The 27,797-nt window shown below is 38.3% G+C and overlaps 1 protein-coding gene across 4 annotated transcripts in view; it reads left to right on the top strand.

Moving 5' to 3' along the window:
• Window positions 1–27,797, top strand: part of LOC136863938 (serine/threonine-protein phosphatase 2A 56 kDa regulatory subunit delta isoform) — a 766,800-nt gene that overhangs the window by 508,630 nt on the left and 230,373 nt on the right. For all 4 annotated transcript variants that reach the window (XR_010859229.2, XM_067140384.2, XM_067140386.2 and 1 more), the window contains one exon: window positions 22,697–22,756. Coding sequence is in view for 3 of the 4 variants with exons in the window: in XM_067140384.2 (XP_066996485.1) it covers window positions 22,697–22,756 (60 nt within the window). In the remaining variant the exon portion in view is untranslated. The remainder of the gene's footprint in view (window positions 1–22,696; window positions 22,757–27,797) is intronic.

The raw sequence follows: 27,797 nt of genomic DNA, 5'->3' as shown, positions 1-27,797 counted from the left end.
GTCCTGGTATTTGGCTGGAAGTGAAAATTGAAATCCATAGCAAAACATTCTCATGACATCTGATGATGGGGTTCAAACCTACGTATCTTCTGAATGCAGAGCTTGGTTCCATAGCCATAACTCATTAACACGTGCAACTACTCTGCTCAATCATAAAATTTTTCATGTAGCTCATCTAAAGTTCATTCCTTCTCTGCTTATTTCCATGAACTCTAAGAATTTGTCCTAGACGTATTTGGTTTTTGCCTTCTGACTGTAACCTGTCTCCATGACTTGATCCCTTCGAAGACTTCCAACTTACATGGTTACAGCATAGCAAGAAAGAGAGGAGGAAGTGTAGCAGCAATGTTAAAACCCATTTGAAACTCAAGATGATTGCATGTTCAGATAGCCACTACAATAGACAAACCAAGTTTGTGTTTTTTGAAGTAATCATAGTCCATCAGAAATGTGCTCTTTGTGTGGTGTAAAAACCGCCTGTGAGTGGGCATTTAGAGGACAAAGAGAGCACATTGTTACAAGTATTTCCTCAGTATGAACATGTAGTTGTCATGGGTGACTTCAATACAGATGTTGGAAACAAAAATGCCAAATCCCAGCAGCTAATAAACATGACTAAATCATGTGATATGTTTTGAAAACCACACACACTCACTCTCTCTCTCTCTCTCTCTCTCTCTCTTAATGATAGTAAAGAACTAAAGCTCACGACTTGTTAAGATTAAAACGAGGACTAACATATGCAGAGATCTCTCTATAGTTGACTATATTATGCTTACTGATACACTAAATGTTCCATGGCACCATGTACTGACAGCTAATTACATTGACGTCTTAAACACATTTTATGAATGTATGACGGACATGTTCCTCTGAATACAGTTTGGACGACACGAGCCCCAGCACCGTAGCTATGCTGTGAGCTGAAGGAACTACGGGAAGATGAGATGCCGCACCCAGGAAGTTTAAGCGATAACCTATGCAAGACAATTTCAAAAATTTTATACTACTACGAAATAAGATGTCGCAAGCAGTATGCAATGCTAGGATCAGACATGCACATACCTTTTTAAAACAGTATAGTAGACCTGCTGTGGTATGGAAAGAACTAAGAAACATGGAAATAGATTACAAAGAGACGCTCATCCTATTGACATACGGCTGGAGTCCCTCGACATATACTTCACCACTCCAGGATATAAACCAACAGAGAGAAGAAACATAAAACATTACATAGCAATTACAATTTCCCTGCAGCTGACAGAAAAAGGTTTCTTTTTTTCATGTCACTCCCTTGTAAATTAAGCAAGCCATATTTGGAATGAAATCTAAGTTCAACAATGAATAATACTGTTATTGGTTTTACGTCCCACTTACTACTTTTACGGTTTTTGGAGATGCAGAGATGCTGGAATTTAGTCCCGCAGGAGTTTTTATGTGCCAGTAAATCTGTCGATATGAGGCGGACGTATTTGAGCACCTTCAAATACCGACGGACTGAGCCAGGATAGAACCTGCCAAGTTGGGGTCAGAAGACTAGCACCCTCAACTGTCTGAGCCACTCAGACTGGCTAGACAATATTGAAATAGAACATATTAATAGAAGAACTGCCATAATTTGACCTACTGTAACTCACAAATTTAAAGGTTCACTAATGACTGGCAAGTTTCCTTCCTTATGGAAAAGTGCCGGTGGCCTCCCGCTCCCTAGAAGATCACCTTGTGACGACGTTACTGTCAACCAGTAACTGCTTATCGGCTCTCTCAAAAGCTCTGGAATATCTTCTACAACTATTTTCGAACTACGTGCAAAGTCTCAGTATTCTTGACGAACATCAGTCTGGTTTTTGATGCAACCATAGCACTACTTAAATTTACAGGCAACATTTGCAATGCAGTGGATAAAAGGCAAACAACAGACATCATTTAGCAGCTGCAGACACAACATGTATGCTGATGATATACAATTATATCTGCTCTGTAAACTGGAAAGACTATCTGATGAAGTTAAAAATTCAGTAGAGATTTAGCAGTAATTTGTAACTGGACTGACATGCATGGACTAAGACTAAATAATGCAAAATCTCAAGCTATAATCATTTCTCACCCACGACTTTGCTCAGGAATCATTTAAAAAATTCACTTTACCGAAACTCTACCTTCATAATTAATCAATTGAGTTCAATGAATCAGTCAAAGATCTTGGTAAAGTCACAGACGATCATCTTTCGTGGAAGCATTTCCAGAAAAGTATTTGCAATGCTTAACCCTTTCACTTCAGCGTAGCGAGTACGGTGGCATGACCCGCTGGATGCAATCGGCGAGTGGTCCACCGAGCCTGCAGTATGGGATACTAGTCTCGCTCTGCTCTCCAGTCCGCATACGGCTCGCGACATGAGGAAAGAACAGAAAGATGTTAAATGTATTTTATTATATTTTTATTGTGGAAATCCACCTGCAGCCACCTTCTGAGAAAATTATCTGTTAGTCCCCTCGTACTCGTGTTAAAAAACAGCTGAAAGAAACTTAACTTTTCAGTCCTGAATTAGCTGCATCAAAATTATGTTTCTTTGGATTCAGGTTCTTCTTTTTCCAGTTTAGTTTTCTGTTCTATAGTTCAGGGACCTATGTTCATCCTCATTATCTTCATCTTCAGTCGACCGGGCGACTTGGCCGTGCGGTTAGGAACGTGCAGCTGTGAGCTCACATCCGGGAGATAGTGGGTTCGAACCCCACTGTCGGCAGCCCTGAAGATGGTTTTCCGTGGTTTCCCATTTTCACACCAGGGAAATGCTGTGGCTGTACCTTAATAAAGGCCACGGTCGCTTCCTTCCCATTCCTAGGCCTTTCCTGTCACATCGTCGTCATAAGACCTATCTGTGTCGGTGAAGGAACTAGCAGGGAAAAAAAAGAAAGCATCTTCAGTCGAATCGTCGAAGTAGGCCGACCTTTTAGACAAAGAAGCAGCAACTGAAGAAGAAACGTGCCTGAAGTGGAAGGAGTAGAAGGTATGATTAAAGTCTTTCCATCACCAGAATCAGATGATAAATCACTATCATTGTCATCTTCTTCAAATAAATGCTTACAATATAGTAACTATTTCAAGCCACCTATTCAATACTATTTGGTTTTATGTTGCTAGTTCATAATATTACAACATGAATTTGCAGGGACATGTTTTGCTTTATTTACAAGCATCTTCAGCCTACACAATTGTCTTAAGGTTAAGACCTGTCGTGTTTGGATTGTTTTTACAAAATATTTAGCTTGAGTATATGTCCATGTTTGGTAATAATATAGGAAATATATACACATTAAAAGTATAACAATATGAATTACAATGTTGGATAGAAGTAACCCTTAAATTCTAAAATACATTGACGTCCAAAACATAGTAACTACAATTTAAAATTTCTTTTTTGGTTGAAAATTGTTTTCACATTTACAATGTTGAATTGGAGTAATCCTTAATTCTAAAATTCATTGACGTCCAAAACATAGTAACTACAATTTAAAAATTTGGCTAAAATTGTTTGCACAAAGCTGTGGTTGATTTAAACAAGCGTAATATGGCTTTCAATTTGAGTCATGAATAAGAACTGAAAGTTAAAATATATATAGGAGTCATGTTTTCTAAAACCGTTGAAATCTGAAACACAGTAACTTCCGATGTTGAGAATTTGGATCATAATTGCGATCTCCAATGTAATTATTTAAAAACAACTATGATTTGACTCCATGTGTCGTTAATATTCTAAATTTAAATCTTGGAACAGTTGGAGACTAGCTTCTAGAATTTACGACGCTTGCTGCAGTTTGGTGTTTTGATCAGTGAAGTATTGGAATAATTAGTTCTTGTTTATTGCAACATTGAATATCCGAAGGTAGCAGATTGCATTAATGTAGTTGTAGTTAAAAGGAGTGGCTTCATTCAAGTCTTGAATAGCTGTTTAGGTTTCTTTCGAGGTAATAGAATGAGTGAAGCATCTGGAACAAATGGAGATTAACTTGAGTACTGTTATGTGTTGTGCTTTGTAATGTGAGTTTGATGTTAAATTTTCACTTACCCCTTTGACTGCTGCTACAAAGTCTTGTGGTCTTTCTTACTGTGACTAATGTCTGTTGTGGTTCTACTCCTCGTGTTGTATGTGTGGAAGGGCTGTTGTGAGGGGCAAGTACGGGGTTGAGGGGGATGGATGTTAGGTGGGGCGTTTGCTATTGGCGTATCGTGTAGTGGGGAGTTCTTATCTGTTGTAGAATTACTTTGAAACTTGTAATGCTTTTTGAGGAACTGATGTATAAATTTTGATATTTTATATGTTGGGCTATTTCTGCTATTTATGATTGGTCGAATGGGTGTGTTGTTTTTGTGTACTTTTGGTAGTGCCTTTGCCTTAGGCAATGTTGGATTCATATTGACCATTTTTTGTTTTTCTTGTTCATTAAATAAACAAGTTGAATTTTTAAGGATTGTTTTTAAATTCCGTTGAATTTTAGAGATTGGGTCTTTATTTACTATTGTATGAGATTCATTAGAGAAGAATTCTTCAGTTTTATTAATATAGTCACTTTTATTTATTGGGACTATTGTTTCGCCTTTATCCGCCTTACTTACAATAACGTTGTTATCCTTTATTTTTGTTTTTAATTCTTTTATTTGGTTTAGGAGGGCTTGGTCAGGATTGGTTTTCATTTCTTTTATTAAACTTGGGAGTTTCTTTTTTAATTTCATATTTAATGTCATTTTGTATTTCTGCCGGCAATTTTCCTATGTTTACTTCTGATTCCGCTATTGTGGTAGTTAATTCTTCCATTTTTTGCTGGTTAGGCCAATTGAATTTAGTTCCCGTATTAAGCATGTTCATTTCATTTTCAGAAAAATTGGTGCCTGATAAATTAATTGTCGCGGAGGTGTTTTTTATTAAAGGGTTCAGTTTTTTTCTTTATTTACGTATGCTGTTGTCTTTTTTGTCTTCTATTAGATGTTTTAATTTGTTTACCAGGGTTTTTTGCTTTCTATCTAAGATGTTGGAATGTTTTTCAATGGTATATTGTTGAATGGAACTCCCGTCTAAAGGGGATGTAAAATGGGATGTACTTAAGTGCACTTTGTAAAGTTGCAAATTTGGTAACGATTTCTTTCTGTACAGTAACTTTATTTCGTTTTTTAGCCATATTTTGTTTACTCTGTTTTGGGTGTCAAGAGATTTTGAACCTGATATGTTCCTTCTTTGAGTAGATCTTAAGAATTTAGGTATAGCCAACCAGGCAAAAACTAAGACAAACAGATACATTAACCTCAAGGTTAAAGTCAGTAAGATAGCTAAAGACATATGGTTTTTGAAAGAATGTTTAAGATGTGGTGTAATACCGAAATTCTTAAGATCTACCCAAAGAAGGAACATATCAGGTTCAAAATCTCTTGACACCCAAAACAGAGTAAACAAAATATGGCTAAAAAACAAAATAAAGTTACTGTATAGAAAGAAATCGTTACTAAACTTGCAACTTTACAAAGTGCAGTTAAGTACATCCTATTTTACATCCCTTTTAGACTGGAGTTCAATTCAACAATATACAATTGAAAAACTTTCCAACATCAATCAAATCAAAATCAAATCAATCAATACTGATCTGCATTTAGGGCAGTCGCCCAGGTGGCAGATTCCCTATCTGTTGCTTTCCTAGCCTTTTCCTAAATGATTTCAAAGAAATTGGAAATTTATTGAACATCTCCCTTGGTAAGTTATTCCAATCCCTAACTCCCCTTCCTATAAATGAATATTTGCCCCAGTTTGTCCTCTTGAATGCCAACTTTATCTTCATATCGTTATCTTTCCTACTTTTATAAACGCCATTCAAACCTATTCGTCTACTAATGTCATTCCACGCCATCTCTCCGCTGACAGCTCGGAACATACCACTTAGTCGAGCAGCTCTTCTTCTTTCTCTCAGTTCTTCCCAACCCAAACATTGCAACATTTTTGTAACGCTACTCTTTTGTCGTAAATCACCCAAAACAAATCGAACTGCTTTTCTTTGGATTTTTTCCAGTTCTTGAATCAGGTAATCCTGGTGAGGGTCCCATACACTGGAACCATACTCTAGTTGGGGTCTTACCAGGGACTTATATGCACTCACCTTTACATCCTTACTACAACCCCTAAACACCCTCATAACCATGTGTAGAGATCGGTACCCTTTATTTACAATCCCATTTATGTGATTACCCCAGTGAAGATCTTTCCTTATATTAACACCTAGATACTTACAATGATCCCCAAAAGGAACTTTCACCCCATCAACGCAGTAATTAAAACTGAGAGGACTTTTCCTATTTGTGAAACTCACAACCTGACTTTTAGCCCCGTTTATCAACATACCATTGCCTGCTGTCCATCTCACAACATTTTCGAGGTCACGTTGCAGTTGCTCACAATCTTGTAACTTATTTATCACTCTATAGAGAATAACATCATCCGCAAAAAGCCTTACCTCCGATTCCACTCCTTTACTCCTATCATTTATATATATAAGAAAACATAAAGGTCCGATAACACTGCCCTGAGGAACTCCCCTCTCAACTATTACAGGATCAGACAAAGCTTCACCTACTCTAACTCTCTGAGATCTCTTTTCTAGAAATATAGCAACTCATTCAGTCACTCTTTTGTCTAGTCCAATTGCACTCATTTTTGCCAGTAGTCTCCCATGATCCACCCTATCAAATGCTTTAGACATGTCAATCGCAATACAGTCCATTTGACCTCCAGAATCCAAGATATCTGCTATATCTTGCTGGAATCCTACAAGTTGAGCTTCAGTGGAATAACCTTTCCTAAAACCGAATTGCCTTCTATCGAACCAGTTATTAATTTCACAAACATGTCTAATATAATCAGAAAGAATGCCTTCCCAAAGCTTACATACAATGCATGTCAAACTTACTGGCCTGTAATTTTCAGCTTTATGTCTATCACCCTTTCCTTTATACACAGGGGCTACTATAGCAACTCTCCATTCATCTGGTATAGCTCCTTCGACCAAACAATAATCAAATAAGTACTTCAGATATGGTACTACATTCCAACCCATTGTCTTTAGTATATCCCCAGAAATCTGATCAATTCCAGCCGCTTTTCTAGTTTTCAACTTTTGTATCTTATTGTAAATGTCATTGTTATCATATGTAAATTTTATTACTTCTTTGGCCTTAGTCTCTTCCTCTATCTCGACGTTATCCTTGTAACCAACAATCTTTACATACTGCTGACTGAATACTTCTGCCTTTTGAAGATCCTCACATACACACTCCCCTCGTTCATTAATTATTCCTGGAATGTCCTTCTTGGAACCTGTTTCTGCCTTAAAATACCTATACATACCCTTCCATTTTTCACTAAAATTTGTATGACTGCCAATTATGCTTGCCATCATGTTATCCTTAGCTGCCTTCTTTGCTAGATTCAATTTTCTTGTAAGTTCCTTCAATTTCTCCTTACTTCCACAGCCATTTCTAACTCTATTTCTTTCCAGTCTGCACCTCCTTCTTAGTCTCTTTATTTCTCTATTATAATAAGGTGGGTCTTTACCATTCCTTACCACCCTTAAAGGTACAAACCTGTTTTCGCATTCCTCAACAATTTCTTTAAACCCATCCCAGAGTCTGTTTACATTTTTATTTACCGTTTTCCACCGATCATAGTTACTTTTTAGAAACTGCCTCATACCTGCTTTATCAGCCATATGGTACTGCCTAACAGTCCTACTTTTAAGACCTTCCTTTCTATCGCATTTATTTTTAACTACCACAAAAACAGCTTCATGACCACTAATACCATCTATTACTTCAGTTTCCCTATAGAGCTCATCTGGTTTTATCAGCACGACATCCAGGATATTTTTCCCTCTGGTTGGTTCCATCACTTTCTGAATCAGCTGTCCTTCCCATATTAACATATTTGCCATTTGTTAGTCATGCTTCCTGTCGTTCGCATTTCCTTCCCAATTTACATCTGGCAAATTCAGATCTCCCGCTACAATCACATTTCTTTCCATGTCGTTTCCCACATAGCTGACTATCCTATCAAATAATTCCGAATCCGCATCAGTGCTACCCTTTCCCGATCTCTACACTCCAAATACATCAAGTTGCCTATTATCTTTAGAAATGAGCCTTACACCTAGAATTTCATGTGTCTCATCTTTAACTTTTTCGTAGCTTACAAATTCTTCTTTCACCAGAATGAAAACTCCCCCTCCCACCTTTCCTATCCTATCTCTACGATACACACTCCAGTGCCGTGAGAAAATTTCTGCATCCATTATATCTTTTCTCAGCCATGATTCAACTCCTATTACAATATCTGGTAAATATATATCTATTAAATTACTTAATTCTATTCCTTTCTTTACAATACTTCTACAGTTCAGCACTAACAATTTTATGTCATCCCTACTTGATTTCCAGTTCCCTGTTCCCTTATCACCGCTCCCTAGGCCATCCCGTTTCCCTGAATGTACCTCCCTATTACCCTTCCAAACAAATTTCCTAACTTATACGTACCACTGCGGTTTAAATGAAGGCCATCCGATCGCAGATCCCTATCTCCTACCCACCCATTAGGATCTAGAAATTTCACTCCCAGTTTCCCACATACCCACTCCATAGTCTCATTTAAATCCCCAATCACCCTCCAGTCAGTATCCCTCCTACACAGTATTCCACTAATAACAATCTCCGCTTTCTTAAACTTCACCCGTGCTGCATTTACCAGATCCCACACATCTCCAACTATGTTGGTACTTATATCAGCTTGCCTTACGTTGTTGGTACCAACGTGAAACACTACCACCTTCTCCTTCCCCTCCTCCCTCTCTTCAATTTTCCTCAACATCTGCCTCAACCTAATTCCTGGATAACATTCTACCCTGGTTCCCTTTCCTCCACACACTTTCCCCACGTGTCTAACGATGGAATCCCCCATGACCAGAGCCTCAACCCTACCCACCTCATTTGATCCCCTCCCCTCTTGGTCAGCCCTATCTTTCCTGATAGCTGCAGAAGCTACTTCCTCCTCCCTTTTCTCCTTCCCATGACCCTGTTCCACCTGTCTTTTCCTATCCTCTACTCTACATTTCCCTTTCCTACCTTTTCCCTTTCTCCTACTTCCATGCATCTCAGCAACAGTTCCCTGTCCCTCTTCTTCCCTCTGTTGTTCTACCTGGAGTGACTCGTACCGATTTCGCACAGACACCTGTCCTGAATTCTGATCCTGAATAGAGCCCTTGGCCTGCAATCTCCTTCCCCTTAGATCTTAGATAGAAAGCAAAATACCCTGGAAAACAAATTAAAACATCTAATAGAAGATCAAAAAAGTCAACAGCATACGTAAATAAAGAAAAAAATCCGAACCCTTTAATAAAAAACACCTCCGCGACAATTAATTTATCAGACACCAATTTTTCTGAAAATGAAATGAACATACTTAATAAAGGAACTAAATTCAGTTGGCCTAACCCGTAAAAACTGGAAGAATTAACTACCACAATAGCGGAATCAGAAGTAAACATAGGAAAATTGCCGGCAGAAATACAAAATGACATTAAATATGAAATAAAAAAGAAACTCCCAAGTTTAATAAAAGAAATGAAAACCAATCCTGACCAAGCCCTCCTAAACCAAATAAAAGATTTAAAAACAAAAATAAAGGATAACAACGTTATCGTAACTAAGGCGGATAAAGGCGAAACAATAGTCCCAATAAATAAAAGTGACTATATTAATAAAACTGAAGGATTCTTCTCTAATGAATCTTATACAATAGTAAATAAAGACCCGATCTCTAAAATTCAACGGAATTTAAAAAGAATCCTTAAAAATTCAACTTGTTTATTTAATGAACAAGAACAACAAAAAATGGTCAATAAGAATCCAACATTGCCTAAGGCAAAGGCACTACCTAAGGTACACAAAAACAACACACCCATTCGACCAATCATAAATAGCAGAAATAGCCCAACATATAAAATATCAAATTTATACATCAGTTCTTCAAAAAGCATTACAAGTTTCAAAGTAATTCTTCAATTAAAAATTCTATTGAATTCTGTGAAAGATTAAAAAACTTCAACTTACAACCCCACCACAGGATGAGTTCCTTTGATATTACCAATATGTATTCAAACATCGCCATTAAAGAGATGGTTGAAATTATTAACTCAAACCTTTCCAAACATAGTAACTTAAGTAAGCTAGAAATAGATGAATTTATTAAATTACTTAAATTCGTACTAAATAATAACTATTTCACTTGTAACAATAAAATTTACCACCAGTTGAGTCTAGCCATGGGTGACCCCAGCTCAGGAATGTTAGCATATATTTATATGGACAACTTAGAACATAAAACAATTAAACCGAATATAGAAGGAATCTGCCTTTGGCTGAGATTCGTTGATGATACGTTTGTAATAACAGACAACCGAAAAAATAACAGTGAAAAAATCTTAGAATTTCTAAATAACATTGATAGGTACGTAAAAATTACTAAAGAAGACGAGAATGACAACTCATTGAATTATCTGGACGTTACAGTAAAACGCTTAGATCATAAATTCGATTATCAAATATACAGAAAACTGACACACACATCAATAACAATAAGAAACGATTCACTCCACCCTAAATCCCATAAACAAGCAACTTTTTTCAGCATGAGCTACAGAGCTCATAAAATACCCCTATCACCCACGAATTTCACGAAAGAAATAAATTTCATAAAAGAACTTGCACATATCAACGGATATAAAGCAGAGATGGTGAATCGAATCATCAATAAAGTAAAGCTCAAATTAGCCACTAATCTTGTACCAGAAAAAAACAAAAAATCAAAATACGCATCCTTTACCTACACCAGTTCAACGATCCACCAAATAGCAAACCCATTCAAAAAGCGGGATATGCAAGTAGCCTTTAAAACACACAACACTAATAAAAACTTATTTTTTAATCATAACACAGTAAATTCGTACAATAACAAATATCATAGTTCCGGAATATATAGACTAACATGCACACAGTGTAAATCTTCATATGTTGGCCAAATTGGCCGCAGTTTCCTAACTAGGTACATGGAACACTTTACCGCCATAAAGCATAATAAATACTCTGCAATGAGTAACCATATGAAAGAAACCGGCCATCATTATACCTCAATAGACAAAGACCTTACAATAATCAAAAGGATCGAAAAGGGGAAGTTAATGACAGAGTTCGAAAACATATACATTTATTTGGATCAATATTTTAATAAAGATAAAAACCTGAACGACGTGGTCGAAATAAAAAGCCCTTTAATTGAACAGTCACCAACAATGTTAGAAACTTTCAAATCTGAAAAAAGCAAATTCTTTAGGATATTTAATCTAAAAACACTCACAACGAAAACTATTTCGACAATGAATTCCCCTCTACATAATACGCCAAAGCTTAATGCCCCGCCCATAGTATCGTCCCCTACCCCCACCTCGACAACAGATAAGAACTCCCCACTACATGATACGCCAATAGCAAACGCCCCACCTAACATCCATCCCCCTCAACCCCGTACTTGCCCCTCACAACAGCCCCTCCACACGTACAACACGAGGAATAGAACCACAACAGACATTCAGTCAAAGGGGTAAGTGAAAATATAACATCAAACTCACATTACAAAGCACAACAACACATAACAGTACTCAAGTTAATCTCCATTTGTTCCAGATGCTTCACTCATTCTGTTACTTCGAAAGAAACCTAAACAGCTATTCAAGAATTGAATGAAGCCACTCCTTTTAACTACAACTACATTAATGCAATCTGCTACCTTCGGATATTCAATGTTGCAATAAACAAGAACTAATTATTCCAATACTTCACTGATCAAAACACCAAACTGCAGCAAGCGTCGTAAATTCTAGAAGCTAGTCTCCAACTGTTCCAAGATTTAAATTTAGAATATTAACGACACATGGAGTCAAATCATAGTTGTTTTTAAATAATTACATTGGAGATCGCAATTATTATCCAAATTCTCAACATCGGTAGTTACTGTGTTTCAGATTTCAACGGTTTTAGAAAACATGACTCCTATATATATATTTTAACTTTCAGTTCTTATTCATGACTCAAATTTAAAGCCATATTACGGTTGTTTAAATCAACCACAGCATTGTGCAAACAATTTTAGCCAAATTTTTAAATTTTAGTTACTATGTTTTGGATGTCAAGGAATTTTGGAATTAAGGATTACTCCAATTCAACATTGTAAATGTGAAAATAATTTTCAACCAAAAAAGAAATTTTAAATTGTAGTTACTATGTTTTGGACGTCAATGTATTTTAGAATTTAAGGGTTACTTCTATCCAACATTGTAATTCATATTGTTATACTTTTAATGTGTATATATTTCCTATATTATTACCAAACATGGACATATACTCAAGCTAAATATCTTGTAAAAACAATTCAAACACGACAGGTCTTAACCTTAAGACAATTGTGTAGGCTGAAGATGCTTGTAAATAAAGCGAAACATGTCCCTGCAAATTCATGTTGTAATATTATGAACTAGCAACATAAAACCAAATAGTATTGAATAGGTGGCTTGAAATAGTTACTATATTGTAAGCATTTATAGCAAATTTCAATATGGGCCTAATCATGAGATTAGTTATGTGTAATCTTCTTCAAAGTCGCTACCCAATATGAGGGCAAGGGCTTCCTCCGCAGAATATCTTTCCTCTGTCATCAGGCCTTTCACAATTTAAAAGCGATTGAAAGCTAAATGGAGATGCACAAGCACGTCAGCACAGGGGAGCAACTAGGCGCAAAGTGAGTAGCATTGCAAGACATAAATATCATTGTTAATCCGTATTGAAGATACTGAATGTAGAATGCTGAAGGGTTTATTGCGTCACCTATTCAATACATTATATAATTTTAAACACTTATTATATTTTTAAACACTTCAGTAGGAAATAATAATTCCTAAGTGTTTAAAAATATATAATGTATTGAATAGGTGACACAATAAACCCTTTAGCATCCTACAACTGAGTAGCATACCGGACACCATTGCTTTAGTCTTTGAACGGGTTACTCCTGTCATCTGGTGATCATAGCCATAACTATAGACTACCAGGTCAGCCACAAGAGACCTCCAAAGTTGAACTTCCCCAGCAGTCTACTTCAGCAAAACGGAAAACGGCCAAAAGACACACAACTTCTACAGCAGTCGACCGGCTATGAGACACTGCTACAGCAGTCCACTGGGTGCACGGCACAGCTCCATCCCAAATGCTAGAGCAGTCGACCTGAGTGAAAGGGTTAACTCACTTAGAAGATTCTGCAGCATACTTTCTTGGGTATTGAAAGAATGTCTCATTTGCATTTTGGCATTACCTCATTTTGATTAGTGTATCACTGTGTACAATGCAGTAGCCTGACTGCTACTTATAATGACAAAATGCTTATGTTCACTATAAGTAAGTAAGTAAGTAAGTAATATGTTTTATTTATCCTGGCAAAGTTAGGGATGTACTCCCTTTCTTACACTTAACCAGTCTTAACCTAGAACACTTAATAATAACTACTGATGACAATAATATGATAATATGGACAATAGTAACAGTAATACCATTAACAAAAGTAACCACACTTAAAAATATATATATATATATATATCGTACGTAAAGTGCAGAATATAATTATGAATAACTAGCGAATGTACCCGTGCTTCGCTACGGTATTCTACATTGTATTCGAATATCGAAGTAAATAGTGTGCATGCAGTAAATAAGATTGTTTTAAAATTGCATGTCTCTTAGCGTTATCCGAGAAAGAGCATGGGGAGGTCCCCGTACGTTGTTTCCAATGTAAAGTGTTTGTTATGGATTTGTGATATAACGGCAGGCTCACTTGCCTACTGCCATTCACAATCGAGTTGGGAAGTTTACATTATAATTGCAGGCCCCATTGCCTACTATGCGGACAGAATCGATTTGGGGAGTTTTCGTTAAAATGGCAGCCCCCCTTTCCTACTTCCAGACAGATTACAGTTTTTATTATAATGGCAGGCAATTACCCTACTATCACTCGAAATTGAGTTGTGCAGTTATCATTATAATGCCAGGCCCATTTTCCTACTGCCAGCCAGCTTACTGCCGGTCACACCAAGTTGGTGAGTTTCCATCAAAATAGCAGGCCACTATGCCTAATGCCGGTCACATTTTAGATGAGGACATTTCTTTATAATGGCGGGCACCCTTTCCTACTGCCAAACACAATCGGGTAGGGGAGTTTTAAAGAAAACTGCATGCTCACTTGCCTTGTGCAAGTCAAATCGAGAAGTGAACTATTCATTACAATTGTAGGCCTTCCTTACTAATGACAGTTACACAGAAGTCGGAGAAGGAACCCTTTCCTACTGCCAGTCAAAGTCGGTGTTGGGAGTACTGATTACAATAGCAGACCCACCCTTTCTCGATCGCTACAAATCGACATCAGTGAATATATATAGATCGACATACGAAAGTATATGCATGTTAAAAATATTGAAGACCTTCATTTACAGATTAACTGCTACTAAACGTACGTCATATCGACAAAGGATTATACCATAAGACACGCCGGATTTAGTGGCCTAAATGCCTGGTCCTATGATATGTCATCTATTCTTGGGTAAGATTGAGTTAGAAACGTGGAACAGGGTAAAGTTTTTGTAAGATTATCTCACATTACATTACTTTTGGGATAATTATGTGACAGCTACATACATAGCATTTGGCTCACATATGGCTACTGGGTGGGCCAATTTTCGTGAAGAGTTTGATGATTCTGTATTTCATATAAGTAACTGAAAGTATGAATTATGCATGTGAAAATTCCAAATTGACTTAACATCGATTAATAAAGAAAAATCAAACGTAAAAGGGATACAGATACGGCAAAAAGTCATAAGACCAAGGTTGTAGATCATTCCAAATTGAACGAATATTGTGCAATCCGTTATGTGATAGGAATTTCCGAAGGTCTGCACCATCATTAAAATTGCCTGCATATTTCTATATTCTTCGCGGATAAAAAGTGAAAAATTAATGATCTAGGATGTTTTCCGTTTGTTACAGGCTAAAACGTATAATTTTGTCAAATTTCAATTATCTTCTTTTTCTTCTGGCAGATTATGCCGCAATCTGGATTTGGGCGAGGCGGGTAAAAATTATTACTTTCAGGAAACTAAACCAAAAATTATGGAGATGGTCATTATTACCCCTTAAACGGAAAGCTGTACAAAAATTTCGCCAAAATAGTCAGTGTAGAGGCACACAGTCGTTACGATTTGATTTATATAGATAAGGAATCTGCTCCATGTAAAACACCTTTTGGGCTATGTCCGCTGGACTTAACCTGCAAAACTGACCATTCATGATATCTCCCTTATTAATCCTCCTTACGAAAAAATGCACATGAAGAAAAAGTTTTAGAGGTGGAATTCCATCACGTTTGGTCGATTTCCAGTCAGGTTGGTCTTGTTCTGTATACATTGTGGAAGAGTAAAATCACCATATCGGTTCCCTATAAACCGCCAGTCCATTCCGGAACATGAAATATTATTTACGTTTAAAACCTACCTTTGGACAGGTGGATGCTAAATATAAATTTTGGTTCGAATGTCTTCAGTAGTTTTCAAGTTGTAAGGAATACGCTTTACACGCACCCGCTCGTGATTTAAGTCCTATGGGACTTGTACAGAAAAACGGTCCGTTAATGATGTCTCCCTTATTAGTCCTCGTATCGAAATGATGCACATGAGAAAAAAAGGTTTAGAAATTAATTTCTACCAAGGCAGGTAGATTTAAATTAACGTTGGTTGTGTATATTTTGTGGAAGTGCAAAATCACTGTTTCGGTTTCGTATAAACCCCCACTCAGTTCAGGGATTTAGAAACAATTTTTGCCCTAAAACCTATCAAGGACAGGTGTATTCTAAATATGAGTCTTGGTGGAAATACATCCAGTAGTTTGTAGCACTCGCGTACATACGGCGTAATTAAGGAAGAAAATAATACAGTTAAGAAAGTTGAAAGTAATAGAAAATGGATTATAACTGAGGACAGTCGGATAACGACAAATATGTAAATGCCAAGTTAATGTATTGGAAAATCAAATGCCCCTCAATAAATTATGCTAGTGTGAGTTATGGATATAATAAAGCGGTAACACAGGAGAAATTTAGGTATAGTGATTCCTAGGTAAACAAATAATAAGAAGATGACTAATGGTGTTATTACTTAATCTATTCGAGGGCGGTTATAATATCCAACGATATTCCGCCAATATCCCGCAGATAGGCCGATTGACGCCTCTCTTGCCTTCTAGCCAAGGAACAACCACGAATTTAAAAGCATGATGAGGAAAATGGCAATACGTTACTTCCCTGCCGGCATGCAGTCAGAGACGTTGCCATGGTAACCTGTAGGTTCGTTGTCGGTCTGTCGGTCACTCAATGCAGAGCATGATACCAGCGGAAAATTGTAAATTTCTCCGTCATGTGAAGAGTAAGGTAAATTGTGAACATAACGAAAGTTGTTTATAATGAAGAGACGTTTCACGTACGGTAAACGAAGTTTACAGAAAATCAATAGTATAAGAGAAAATGGGGGAAAACCATTCTGGCTTTCCTATAAACCCCCCGTCTATTCAAGGATTTTAAAATGATATGCATATTGAAACCTTCCCCGGTATGAGTATACTCTAAATATGAAGTTTGGTTGAGATCTATTCAGCCGTTTCGACGTGATTGTGGAAGAACCATTCTGGTTTTCCTATAAACCCCCCGTCTGTTCAAAGATTTTGAAATGATATGCATATCAAAACCTTCCCCGGGATGAGTATACTCTAAATGTGAAGTTTGGTTGAGATCTATCCAGCCGTTTCGACGTGATGGTGGAAAAACCATTCTGGTTTTCCTATAAACCCCCGTGTATTCAAAGATTTTAAAATGATATGTATATCGAAACCTTCCCCGGGATGAGTATACTCTAAATATGAAGTTTGGTTGAGATCTATCCAGCCGTTTCGACGTGATGGTGAAAAAACCATTCTGGTTTTCCTATAAACCCCCCGTGTATTCAAAGATTTTAAAATGATATGCATATCGAAACCTTCCCCGGGATGAGTATACTCTAAATATATAGTTTGGTTGAGATCTATCCAGCCGTTTCGACGTGATGGTGGAACAGACAAACAGACAGACAAACAGACAGACAAACAGACAAACAAACACGAAACGTAAAAACCACCGATTCGGTCTTGAGTTGACCTAAAACGGATAAATATCTGAAAAATTGGCAAAACAAAAGAAATTACAGACAGCGGACCCCCTACAATTTTATTTATATAGATGAGTACTAAGAGTATAATTATGAATAATGAGTACTAAGAATATAACTATGAATAATGAGTACTAAGAATATCATTATGAATAATGAGTACTATAACAACTACTTAAGAAAAAGTTTAGAAAATATATACATTTCTACAGTACACCGAAATATCGCCTTCAGTTGAGAGGTGAAGAGAAGGATTAGTAAGAAGTAGAAGAAGAGGAAGAAGAAGAATGTCTGTGAAAGGAAGAGGGAAATGATGATGAAGAGGCGGTAGGAGTAGGTGTTTTCAGGTCATAATTTGATGATTCATGCATGTTTACCTAGTATTTCGACACAGGCATGTTTAAAAGCTAAGCTGCTGGACATGCTTCTGACGTCCACTGGTAAGAGATTCCATTGTCGGGCTGCGGTAACGGTGAATGATTTCGTGTAGATTGCTGTTCTGTGTACAGGAAGGGATAAACACATGGTGCTGCAGGATCGGGTATTTTTGTTATGATCTGTGGAGAGGAGCTTCATTCGATCACGGAGATAGGCTGGTTGAGAACTTTTAAGAATAGTATGCAAGAAGCAAAGAGTATGAAGTGTGCGTCGTTCTTGCAGGCGAAGCCACCCGAGCCGCGTGTAAGACGGTGTGACATGGTCAGCGTAACGAAGTCCACAGATAAATCTTACACAGGCATTCTGAGCGCACTGTAATTTCTTTCCCCAGTCTACTCCTAGGTTGTTGTAAACTATGTCGCAATAATCAAAATGAGGTAATGCGAGTGATTCAACAAGAATTTTCTTTAGTTTAAAAGGGAAAGTTAATTTGAATTTACTGAGACAGCGCAGCGTTCCGTATATTTTCCTACACACAGATATAGTTTGGGCTGACCAGGACAGATGTTCGTCAAATATTATGCCAAGATTTCTTACATTTTGGCTATACTGTATGGGAGTACCACTTATGGACAACTGTGGTAACGCTGTTCGATTGAGCTTGCAAAGTAATTTAGGGTAACCAATAATTATTGCCTGGGATTTTGATGGGTTTAATTTTAAACCGTGATTTCTGGCCCATATATCTATGGTCATCAAGTCTTCATTCAAGTGACGTGTTTCTGAGTGTAGGTTTTCGGGTTTGCTGTGTATATATATCTGTAGGTCATCAGCGTATAAGTGGTATTTACAGTGTTTTAATCTGGAAGATATGCCATTTATATACAAAGAGAAAAATAGGGGGCCCAGTACAGATCCTTGTTGTATTCCTACGTCGACCGTACGCCAATTTGAATATTCATTGTTGATAAGTACACACTGCTGGCGACCGGTGAGATAGGATCTGATCCACTGGAGTGGACTCGCGGAGAAATTTAAACTATTTAATTTGGATATAAGTATGTCCCTGTCAACAGTATCGAAAGCTTTACTAAAGTCCAATAACGCTAGAACTGTCAGTTGTTTGTTGTCCATAGCTTGCCTTATGTCATCAGTCACATGTGTTAATGCACTGCAGGTGCTGTGTTTCGGTCTAAAACCGGACTGGTGGATATCAAGAAGATTGTGTTGAATAAGATAGTCGGTAATTTGCTTGTGAACTATGAATTCTAAAGCTTTTGACAATATGCATAAGGTGCTAATCGGCCGATAGTCACCGACGTCCTTCGCAAGTCTTATTTTCGGAAGCGGGCGAACTATGGCCATTTTCCATATTTCCGGATAAGTCCCCTGTTGCAGTGAGTAATTAAAAATATTCACCAATGGATAAATGATGTGGTGGAGAATTTTCATGAGCATTTCATGGCCTATATTATCTAAGCCCCTAGCCCTGGTCTTGATGCGTTTTATTGAGTCAATCACTTCTTGCGGTGTGACGTGACTGAAGTAAAATTGATCTCTCTGTGGAGATGGCGTATTATCATATGTATTAATAGTTTTCTCCTTTACGACCGGATTAATTCCCGTTGGCGAGATGAAATGGTCGTTTAATTCATCTACGTTAACATTTAGTTCATCGTTAGATTTCTGGTTATTGATACCAAAATATTTCATAGATTTCCACATCGTCGCAGGGCGTACGTCAGGTCTAATCAAGTTATGGGCGTAATGTAGTCTAGCGCTTCGAATTTTAGAGGTCGTTTTATTACGCAGTGTTTTATAAGTCTGGTGGTTCACTTCTGTTGGGTAGTGCTTGTATCGTCTATGAGCAGCGTCTCGTTTAGCCATTAACTGGCGAATTTCGTCATTTATCCACGGCTTAGGAGCTCTGGAACCTTTTCCCGTACGCACTGGGGCGTGCCGATCGTAGAGTTGCGTTACTAGGTTATTAAATGTTGAGACCATTTCCTGTAGATTATTGGCGCGATTTATCTCCATCCACGGCACGGAAAGAGCATCTTCTTCTAATTTATCTGCGTCAATTCATCTGAGGTCCCTGAATGATAATATTTTCGACCTTGGTTTCGGAGTTTGTAATTGGTAGGACAGGTAGATTATGTCATGTCCAGATAGCCCCGGGGCTGATGTCTGTCCATGTTGCAGGACTTTCGCTGAATTGTTTGTTATTATTAGATCGAGAAGGGTGTGACTGCTATTAGTGTGGTGGGTTGGTCCGAGAGGCAAAATTGTCATGTTACATGTATGCTGTATGTGACCTACATTACTTTGACCATGTTATACCTGCCTACAGTGAACTTGGTTGGCTAAAATTTGAACAGCACCATATTCTTCATGCCTTCCTTGTTGAATATTTTCTTCGTGCTCACCACCCTACTTAATTGTCAGTTTCACCACCTCTCATGTAATCACAAACTTGGAACACAGTCAAAAACTGATACACTCTTATTGCTACTACCTCACCACATCTCAGATACAAAAAATAACTTATCTCTTCAGCACAATGCTGAAGCACACTACCTATCTATGTCGGAGCATCCTCACATTCTAGTTTCAGGCAATGTAGTCGCCAATATCTGGTATTTAATAGTTGACGTTTAGGTTTGTTTCTTATGTTAATTGTACATGTGCCTTTCTTCAAGCTATGTACTATTACCAACTGTCATCATTGAGAATTATAGAAATTAGCTAAGTACACTTATGTTCATAAAAACCAGAACACCTTGAAAGACTAGAGATAGGAAGTTCATATTTACAGGACATGTGCATTAGTATGTTCTGAAGAAATGATTAGTATTTGAACCATGTCAGCCTTCAGGTTCAAGATCCATATCAATATCTCAGCACATGACCACAGACTGGTAAAATATGCCTGCGGCTCTCGTCACTATAAACCGAAGGTAATGGATCAGTGTGACATGAGCAGACGTGCAGGATGCCTCGCAGATGTATGTACCGTAAAATGAGTGAGTTTGAAAGAGGGCGCATTATTGGCATGAGAGAACATGACGCATCCATCCGGGAAATTGCTGGTCGCACCACCTAGACCCCCCTCCCCGAGAATATAGACACCTCATACGAATCGCATTGCAGGACAGATCTGTGTCCTCCTTGGCTTTGGCGTAACAGTGTAACACATCGAACACTATCAGGAGCGACAGTCCGTCGCCGTTTATTACGTTCCGGGTTACCGGCACGTCGCCCACTTCTCCACCTACCTTTGACTAATATGCATAAACGTGCTAGACTGCAATGGTGCATGGAACAGCGTCACTGGGAACTGGAATGGCACCAGATAGTGTTTTCGGATGGATCCAGGTTCTGTTTGTTTGAAAGTGATGGCCGCATTTTGGTTCGCCGCAGACAGGAAGAGAGGCATCACATTCACTGCATTCGCACAAGACATACAGCGCAACTTAAGGCTTTATGGTGTGGGGTGCTATTGGGTACAACCACAAATCACAGTTAGTGCATGTCCAGGGCACTGTGACCAGTTTGACCTATGTGAATGACATCCTGCGACCCATAGCCATACCCTTTCTGCACGACACCCCAGGTGCCACATTTCAGCAGGACAATGTGCAACCACATGTTGCTTCACGAACACGTACCTTCTTGTTGTCATAGGATGTCAGACAGTTTCCCTGACCCGCCCGATCATTGGACTTGTCGCCAACCGAAAATGTGTGGCATATGGTGAAATGACAGGTGGCGGTGCTGTGACCCAATGCCAACCCACAAAGATGAACTGTGGAACCAGTTGAATGCAGCATGGATGGCTATACCCCAGGACACCATTCGAGCCTTATACGCGTTGATGCCATCACACATGGAATAAGTTATCGGTGTCCTTAGAGGACCCAGTGCCTACTAGGCAACACGACACATGCTGAACTTAGGTGACTAAAATGCTAATTGTTTCTGCAGAACATACTAATGAACTATCCTGTGAATGTGAACTTCCTGTCTCTATTCTTTGAAGGTGTTCTGTTTTTTATGAACATGAGTGTAGATCTGCCTTTCTTCAAGTTGCATACTGTATATAACCATCTGTCACTAAGGACTATTGAAAGTAGCTAACTTAACCTTTTGTGAATACTGTAGTCATGTTATATTAGTGTACATAATTCTCGACCATCGCTTTTATTTATTTTTCGTACAATTCTTTATATTATAATACTGTATAGTTTAGTGGTTGTATTTTAATTGTGCAGGTTTAAATATTGAATTTTTTGGTTATATAGAAAAAAAGGCCTTGCCAGATAAAATACAGTAAACCTATTCTATTCTATTTTATGGTGTCGGGTCTCTGCGTAATGTTTTCTTTCTCAAATGAATCTCTCTTTGCATTATTTTAATTAATCTAAACATTTTGAAGATTCAAGTATAATGTCATCAGGATGATATTTTTGGAAACCTCCTTCTGCAAGAAGTTGTTGATTCTTTTTATGCGTCAGAGATGAAATTCATTTGCTGTAGTGTTAACCTACAGGATGTTGAGAATAGAACAAGCTAACCACTTTACTTCATGTTTAACTGTCTAAACCATGTCAGTGAAGGAGCATGTGCATTTGGCTATGTGCCCTTGATCAGGAAAAAGACATATTTCTAATTCTTCTTGTCCTCTGCAAATGGGGCTGTGTGTGTTTACTGTTTACATAACTGTGAAACAAGAAATTAAAATTGCACACAAATACTAGTTCTTGCACACAATCTTTGGATAAACTTGTTGGCCAGCTTTGTACAAAAATAAAAAAATAAAAAATAATAATTTAAAAAAATAATTTAAAAAAAATAAAACTGCACACTGTGGTGAATGCAGATACACTGTATAAATAGAGTAATGATGATTTACTAATTTCACACGTATTTTCTCTATCCACAGGTTTATATATGAAACAGAGCATCACAATGGAATAGCAGAACTTTTAGAAATACTTGGCAGGTAAGCTTTATTTATTTACTTTTTGTATAATGCTGTGGTAACCTTTAGTCCCTTTGTGTGAGAAAATACCTCATATGTTGGAATTTAAGTTTGTGATTGACAAATGTTTGCATTTGAAGCTTGAAAATGGGTGCCTTTGAAACAAACTAACTGAACTCTGAATTTCATCATGTTTAGCCGACAATGACAGTATGATATTAACTGATATAAACTTACGTATATGATGAAATTAGTGATGAGTAGGGGCTGAATTGTTATGTAATTGTATATTCCATTCCTTTGCTTGTAGACCACTGAACATGTAGACGAATTGTGGTTCTGATATGATTATACTTGGATTTCATTTTTACATATTTTTACACATTCTTAGTAATATTACGTATTTTAAATATTATGTAAAGAATGTAACATATTTGAATCTACAAACAATATTATTTAGTAACGCTTATTCCTTTTTGGGGCATGAGGGCAACAGAAAATGAATTACACCAATAAATTCTATAAAACATTCCATGATTTACAGTACACTCCTCCTGGTAGCTATGATCGATAAGTCGAGTGGTTAACCGGTTCGAGTTCTGTTGGTCAAAAGAAGTTTCGCCATCAGCATGTTGGCCAGCAGAGTAGGAGAGGTAGTGGCAATCAATTTCTAGTGACTAGATTATGTGTCAGAAGCCTGGATTCTGTTCCAAACCTTTCTGCAGTATTCGTATAGAGTGAGGACATATGATGCTGTAGATGGTGATTCGTTCATCAGATGAAGACGTTAAGCCTTGAGGAAGCCAATTTGTACTATTGGACAGGAGTAGCGTATGTGTTCGCACAGGGATTCACCCTCTCCCTTCCTACTATGATATATCACGTAATTCATTTCATCTCATTAACTCCTCTGATGAGGTTGATGCCAGGAAGGGCATCCACTCACTATGACTATTCATCTTATTTCATGCCCAACCCTGTAGAAAAATGGGCCAAGTATTGGATATACACTCTGCAGTGTACAGTGCATGACGTCTTTTTACAGTTTTTAAGTGTTTTGATTATACCTCAGTTTAATTATTTAATACATAACTGTACTTAATGTCAAGATTAGAAAACAGTAGACTATGAAAATTATCTAAAGCAACAACAAAAACTTTGTCATAAAATATGGAGGTATTCAAAACAATTTTACTGTCTCATATCTCAACCATGAGTCACAATAAATGGATATTTTTTTTTTTTGCTATTTGCTTTACGTCGCACCGACACAGGTCTTATGGCAACGATGGGATAGAAAAGGCCTAGGAGTGGAAAAAAAAAAAAGGCCATGGCCTTAATTGAGGTACACACGTGGCGGATAGGGGGGTCCTAACCGGCTTGCCGGCGGACTTGAGGGAAATAAAATACCTCTCGCGAACCAAACACACAACCCCCTGCGGGTGGGGGACGCCGACGACGAATACACCCACGGTATCCCCTGCCTGTCGTAAGAGGTGACTAAAAGGGGCGACCAACGGATGATTGGATTGGAATCATGAAACTACTTGTGATTAGTACCACCACGCGGGGAACACCATGGGTCGCTATTACTTGCGTGTAGTACCACTATGTTAGGTACAAAATAGGTTTGTGATTAGTAACAATCAGGAGCACCGTGCGGTCAGGCTTTTACAGTACCTGTGATTAGTAGCACTATATGAGCGACACCAGGGTTGTGGCTTGCCTATGATTAGTACCCACTATATAAGGAACACCACGGGATAGTACGAGTCCCTGTGGTTAGTACACTTATGTGGTGAACACCATGGGTTTGTGTTGCCTGTAAATGGTGCCGCTATGTGTGAAACACCATAGGTCTGTATTACATGTGCGAATTTCATTACCTGTAAGTAGTACCATAATGTGTGGAATACCGCGAGTCTACGATACTTTTGATTAGTACCGCAGCATGTCAAATACCATGTTTCTTCTTTCCAAGCGATAAGTACCATTATGAGAGGCCGATGGTCTATATTTTGGACCCCTTTAACTTGCAAGGATCATCGATTCAGTATTGAGCTATAGAAGCAGTCCCTTGGTCAGTATTACTATTGTTTTCCGTCAGTTTCTGAGACTGAGGCATTGCAGGTCCGCTCCACTGATTGTTTTTAACTTCATATCCATCTGTTCATTTCTCGCCTTCACGCTTTGAATCCTGGTCAGTGGAGGATTTTGAATTTTTATTTTATCATTGCATTTCGTCTCATTTCGTACCATCAGGGGCCGATGACCTAGATGTTAGGCCCCTTAAAACAACAAGCATCATCATCATCATCATCAATTAAGGTAAGCCCCAGCATTTGAAATTGGAGTGAAAATGGGAAACCACGGAAAACCATCTTTAGGGCTGCCGACAGTGGGATTCAAACCCACTATCTCCCGGATGCAAGCTCACAGCTGTGCGGCCCTAACCGCTCAGCCAACTTGCCCGGTATAAAAGGAATACATGAAAATTTTTGTAATTTTAATGCTTATTCCTTTTAGGGGCATGAGGGCAACAGAAAATTACTCTACAACAATAAATTGCTCTACATACTTCTACATCTTTTAAGAATATTACATATTTAATTACACATTTCACTGATAATTATCACATTTTTATGTATATGAATGCACATTGATATTTCATAAAATTCTGGGCCCTAGTCATGAGAAACTAGGACTTCTGATGTGCTCAGTCTTCAGATGCGATAGATCTCCTTTAATGAGTACAAAAGCATCCCAAGCAGAGTGTAATGGTCTCTGTTAGCAAGAGTTTTAAACCTACTCTGATACCACGAAATAGCAGAGTTGAACAGTTGTTTGTGTCCCTGACCTTTATACGAGGACCATCCGGAAAGTAGTACCCATTAGCGCCGCATGAAGCGCTGACGACACGGGTAGCCACTGGGCAAGGTCAGACCGTGTCACTGGCTTGTCTGCGTGCTCTGTGCGAGGTTGCGTGATGCTAGCATTGCCTGTGTTGTGTCTGTGATTGTTTAAAATGTTTAAACAAATTGAGAACCCCGCCAGTTGATAAGTGAGGGCCGTGATTAAATTTCTTAATGCATGAAACATTCGACTTTGTGATATTCATCGCCAATTAACGGAGGTGTATGGAGACAATGTGATGGATGAGTCGTCTGTTCGGCGCTGGTGTCGCAACTTCAACCTGGGGAGGGGGAATACACACGACAAGGAGAGTTCAGGGAGACCATCTGTCATTGTAGACCAACTGCTGAGCGCTGTAACCGTACGAAAGTACGACCCCCAAATTTTAGGTTAAGAAATTTCGTAAAATAATTTGTAATGTTAAAGTCATGAAAATCATTTAATTTTGTTTATTTAGAATGTGGTTAGGGAATATTGCATATGTGCATCATCATTTTTTGTTGTATAAATTTCCGTTTGGGTAAGAGTCTGTAAATATGGCCTAGCCATAAGAATTGTGCAACCGGGAAAACAGCGACTATATCGGGAAGGACGGTTGAAGTCGGTTGAATGTGTTGCAACAAAGTGGCTTGGAAGCACGGGGTACGGCCAGGTAGTATAGGCTGAAGATTGGAGTGGATCATGTGGATGTACGTGAGTGGACGTTTGATGTCACATCAGACGCATGATAGCCAATACGAGGGCTTTGTTTTAAGCAAGGTTGGGTTGACTGAGTGACGCGTGTAGAAGTGCCTGTGAGAGCGTTGCTACTAGTAAACTTTTCAGGACGCTATAACCATGTGCAGCAAGCCTATATAAGTATGTACGCGTGTGCGGCAATTCATTCTGACGCTGATTCTCTTTCTGGTTGTGTTTGTGTTCTTGATTCTGTGTGTTTCTCACTCGGACCGGTGCGCGGGAGCTACTTTGCGCAGATTCCTAGGCGATGCTCTATTGTTCTTAAGTATATTTTACCTACGGAGTGAGTATGCTAAATATTGCCGATGCTACGAATTTCTGGTGGCCGTTATGTAAAAGACGCTACTAAGTGTTTATTTGTAATTCCAACTCAGTATAATAATTAGACTAAAATTCTTCTACGAGGTAATGTACAGTGAATGTGGTGATGCGTACCGAATCTACATTCGGTAATGGATGTGTGGTTGTGCACAGAGCTAATTCTTGGTAAAGGAAATCGTCGGCCGAGTACCGTATCCAGTTTCAGTTGGAGAAACGTGAGGCGTCACACTAACCTGTGCGGCAGTCAGGAAGGACTCAAGACGTCGATGAAGTGTGTGAATAAGGTTAGGGATGCTCTTCGTAAAGGAGGTTGCATCCGTACGTAGAGAAAGTCGTCGTTTTGTTCTGTAACAGTAGTGAGTGTAGTGGGACTCTTACCTGGAGGTATGTTAAGAAATGTATATCTAGTGAAAGTAATGATTTTGTTGGTGGTAGTAGTGTGTATATTTGCCTGTGTAAACGACAAACGAGTAGGTCTCATCAAGTAATGATTTTGTTGTTGGTAGTAGTGTGTATATTTGCCTTTGTAAACGACAAACAAGTAGGTCTCGTCAAGTAATGATTTTTGTTGGTCGTAGTTGTTTGTAAGTTGCCTTTGTGGACGGCAATCAGGAGTGGGTCTCATCAAGTGATGATTATTGTGGTATTTATTATATATTTTTATTTTGGGAGTAAAGTCATGGTATGAAACTTGCAGTAAATCTTTTTATCAGTGGAGTGAGGATGAACCTGGCATGCTACCCACATCTAATTTCAGGGGTAAACAGGTAAGGTTATAAAGTAAGTCTGGAGCTTTGTCAGCCTGATGACCGTCGCCTTGGGAGAAGGAGTTGCTCATTGCTCTACATAGTTATAAATTCCTGTAATTGTTTTACAGATGGCACCCAGTCTTGGTATTTAGACTTATTTCACTCACCGTTTATTCATTTCATATTTTCAATAGCTTGCAGTAGTTACAGCGCAGTAGACGAATGCGTGAGGAACGATCGGCGCATCACAATTGATAAACTCTGTGAACATTTTCCTAATGTGTCTCGAACAATTGTTCATGAAATTGTCAAAGACCATGTGCATTATTAAAAAATCTGTG

The sequence above is a fragment of the Anabrus simplex genome, chromosome 2 (assembly GCF_040414725.1).
Source record: "Anabrus simplex isolate iqAnaSimp1 chromosome 2, ASM4041472v1, whole genome shotgun sequence".
Lineage (NCBI taxonomy): Eukaryota > Metazoa > Arthropoda > Insecta > Orthoptera > Tettigoniidae > Anabrus > Anabrus simplex.
Note: the sequence above shows the minus strand (reverse complement) of the source record. Positions and strands in the feature narration are given on the sequence as shown.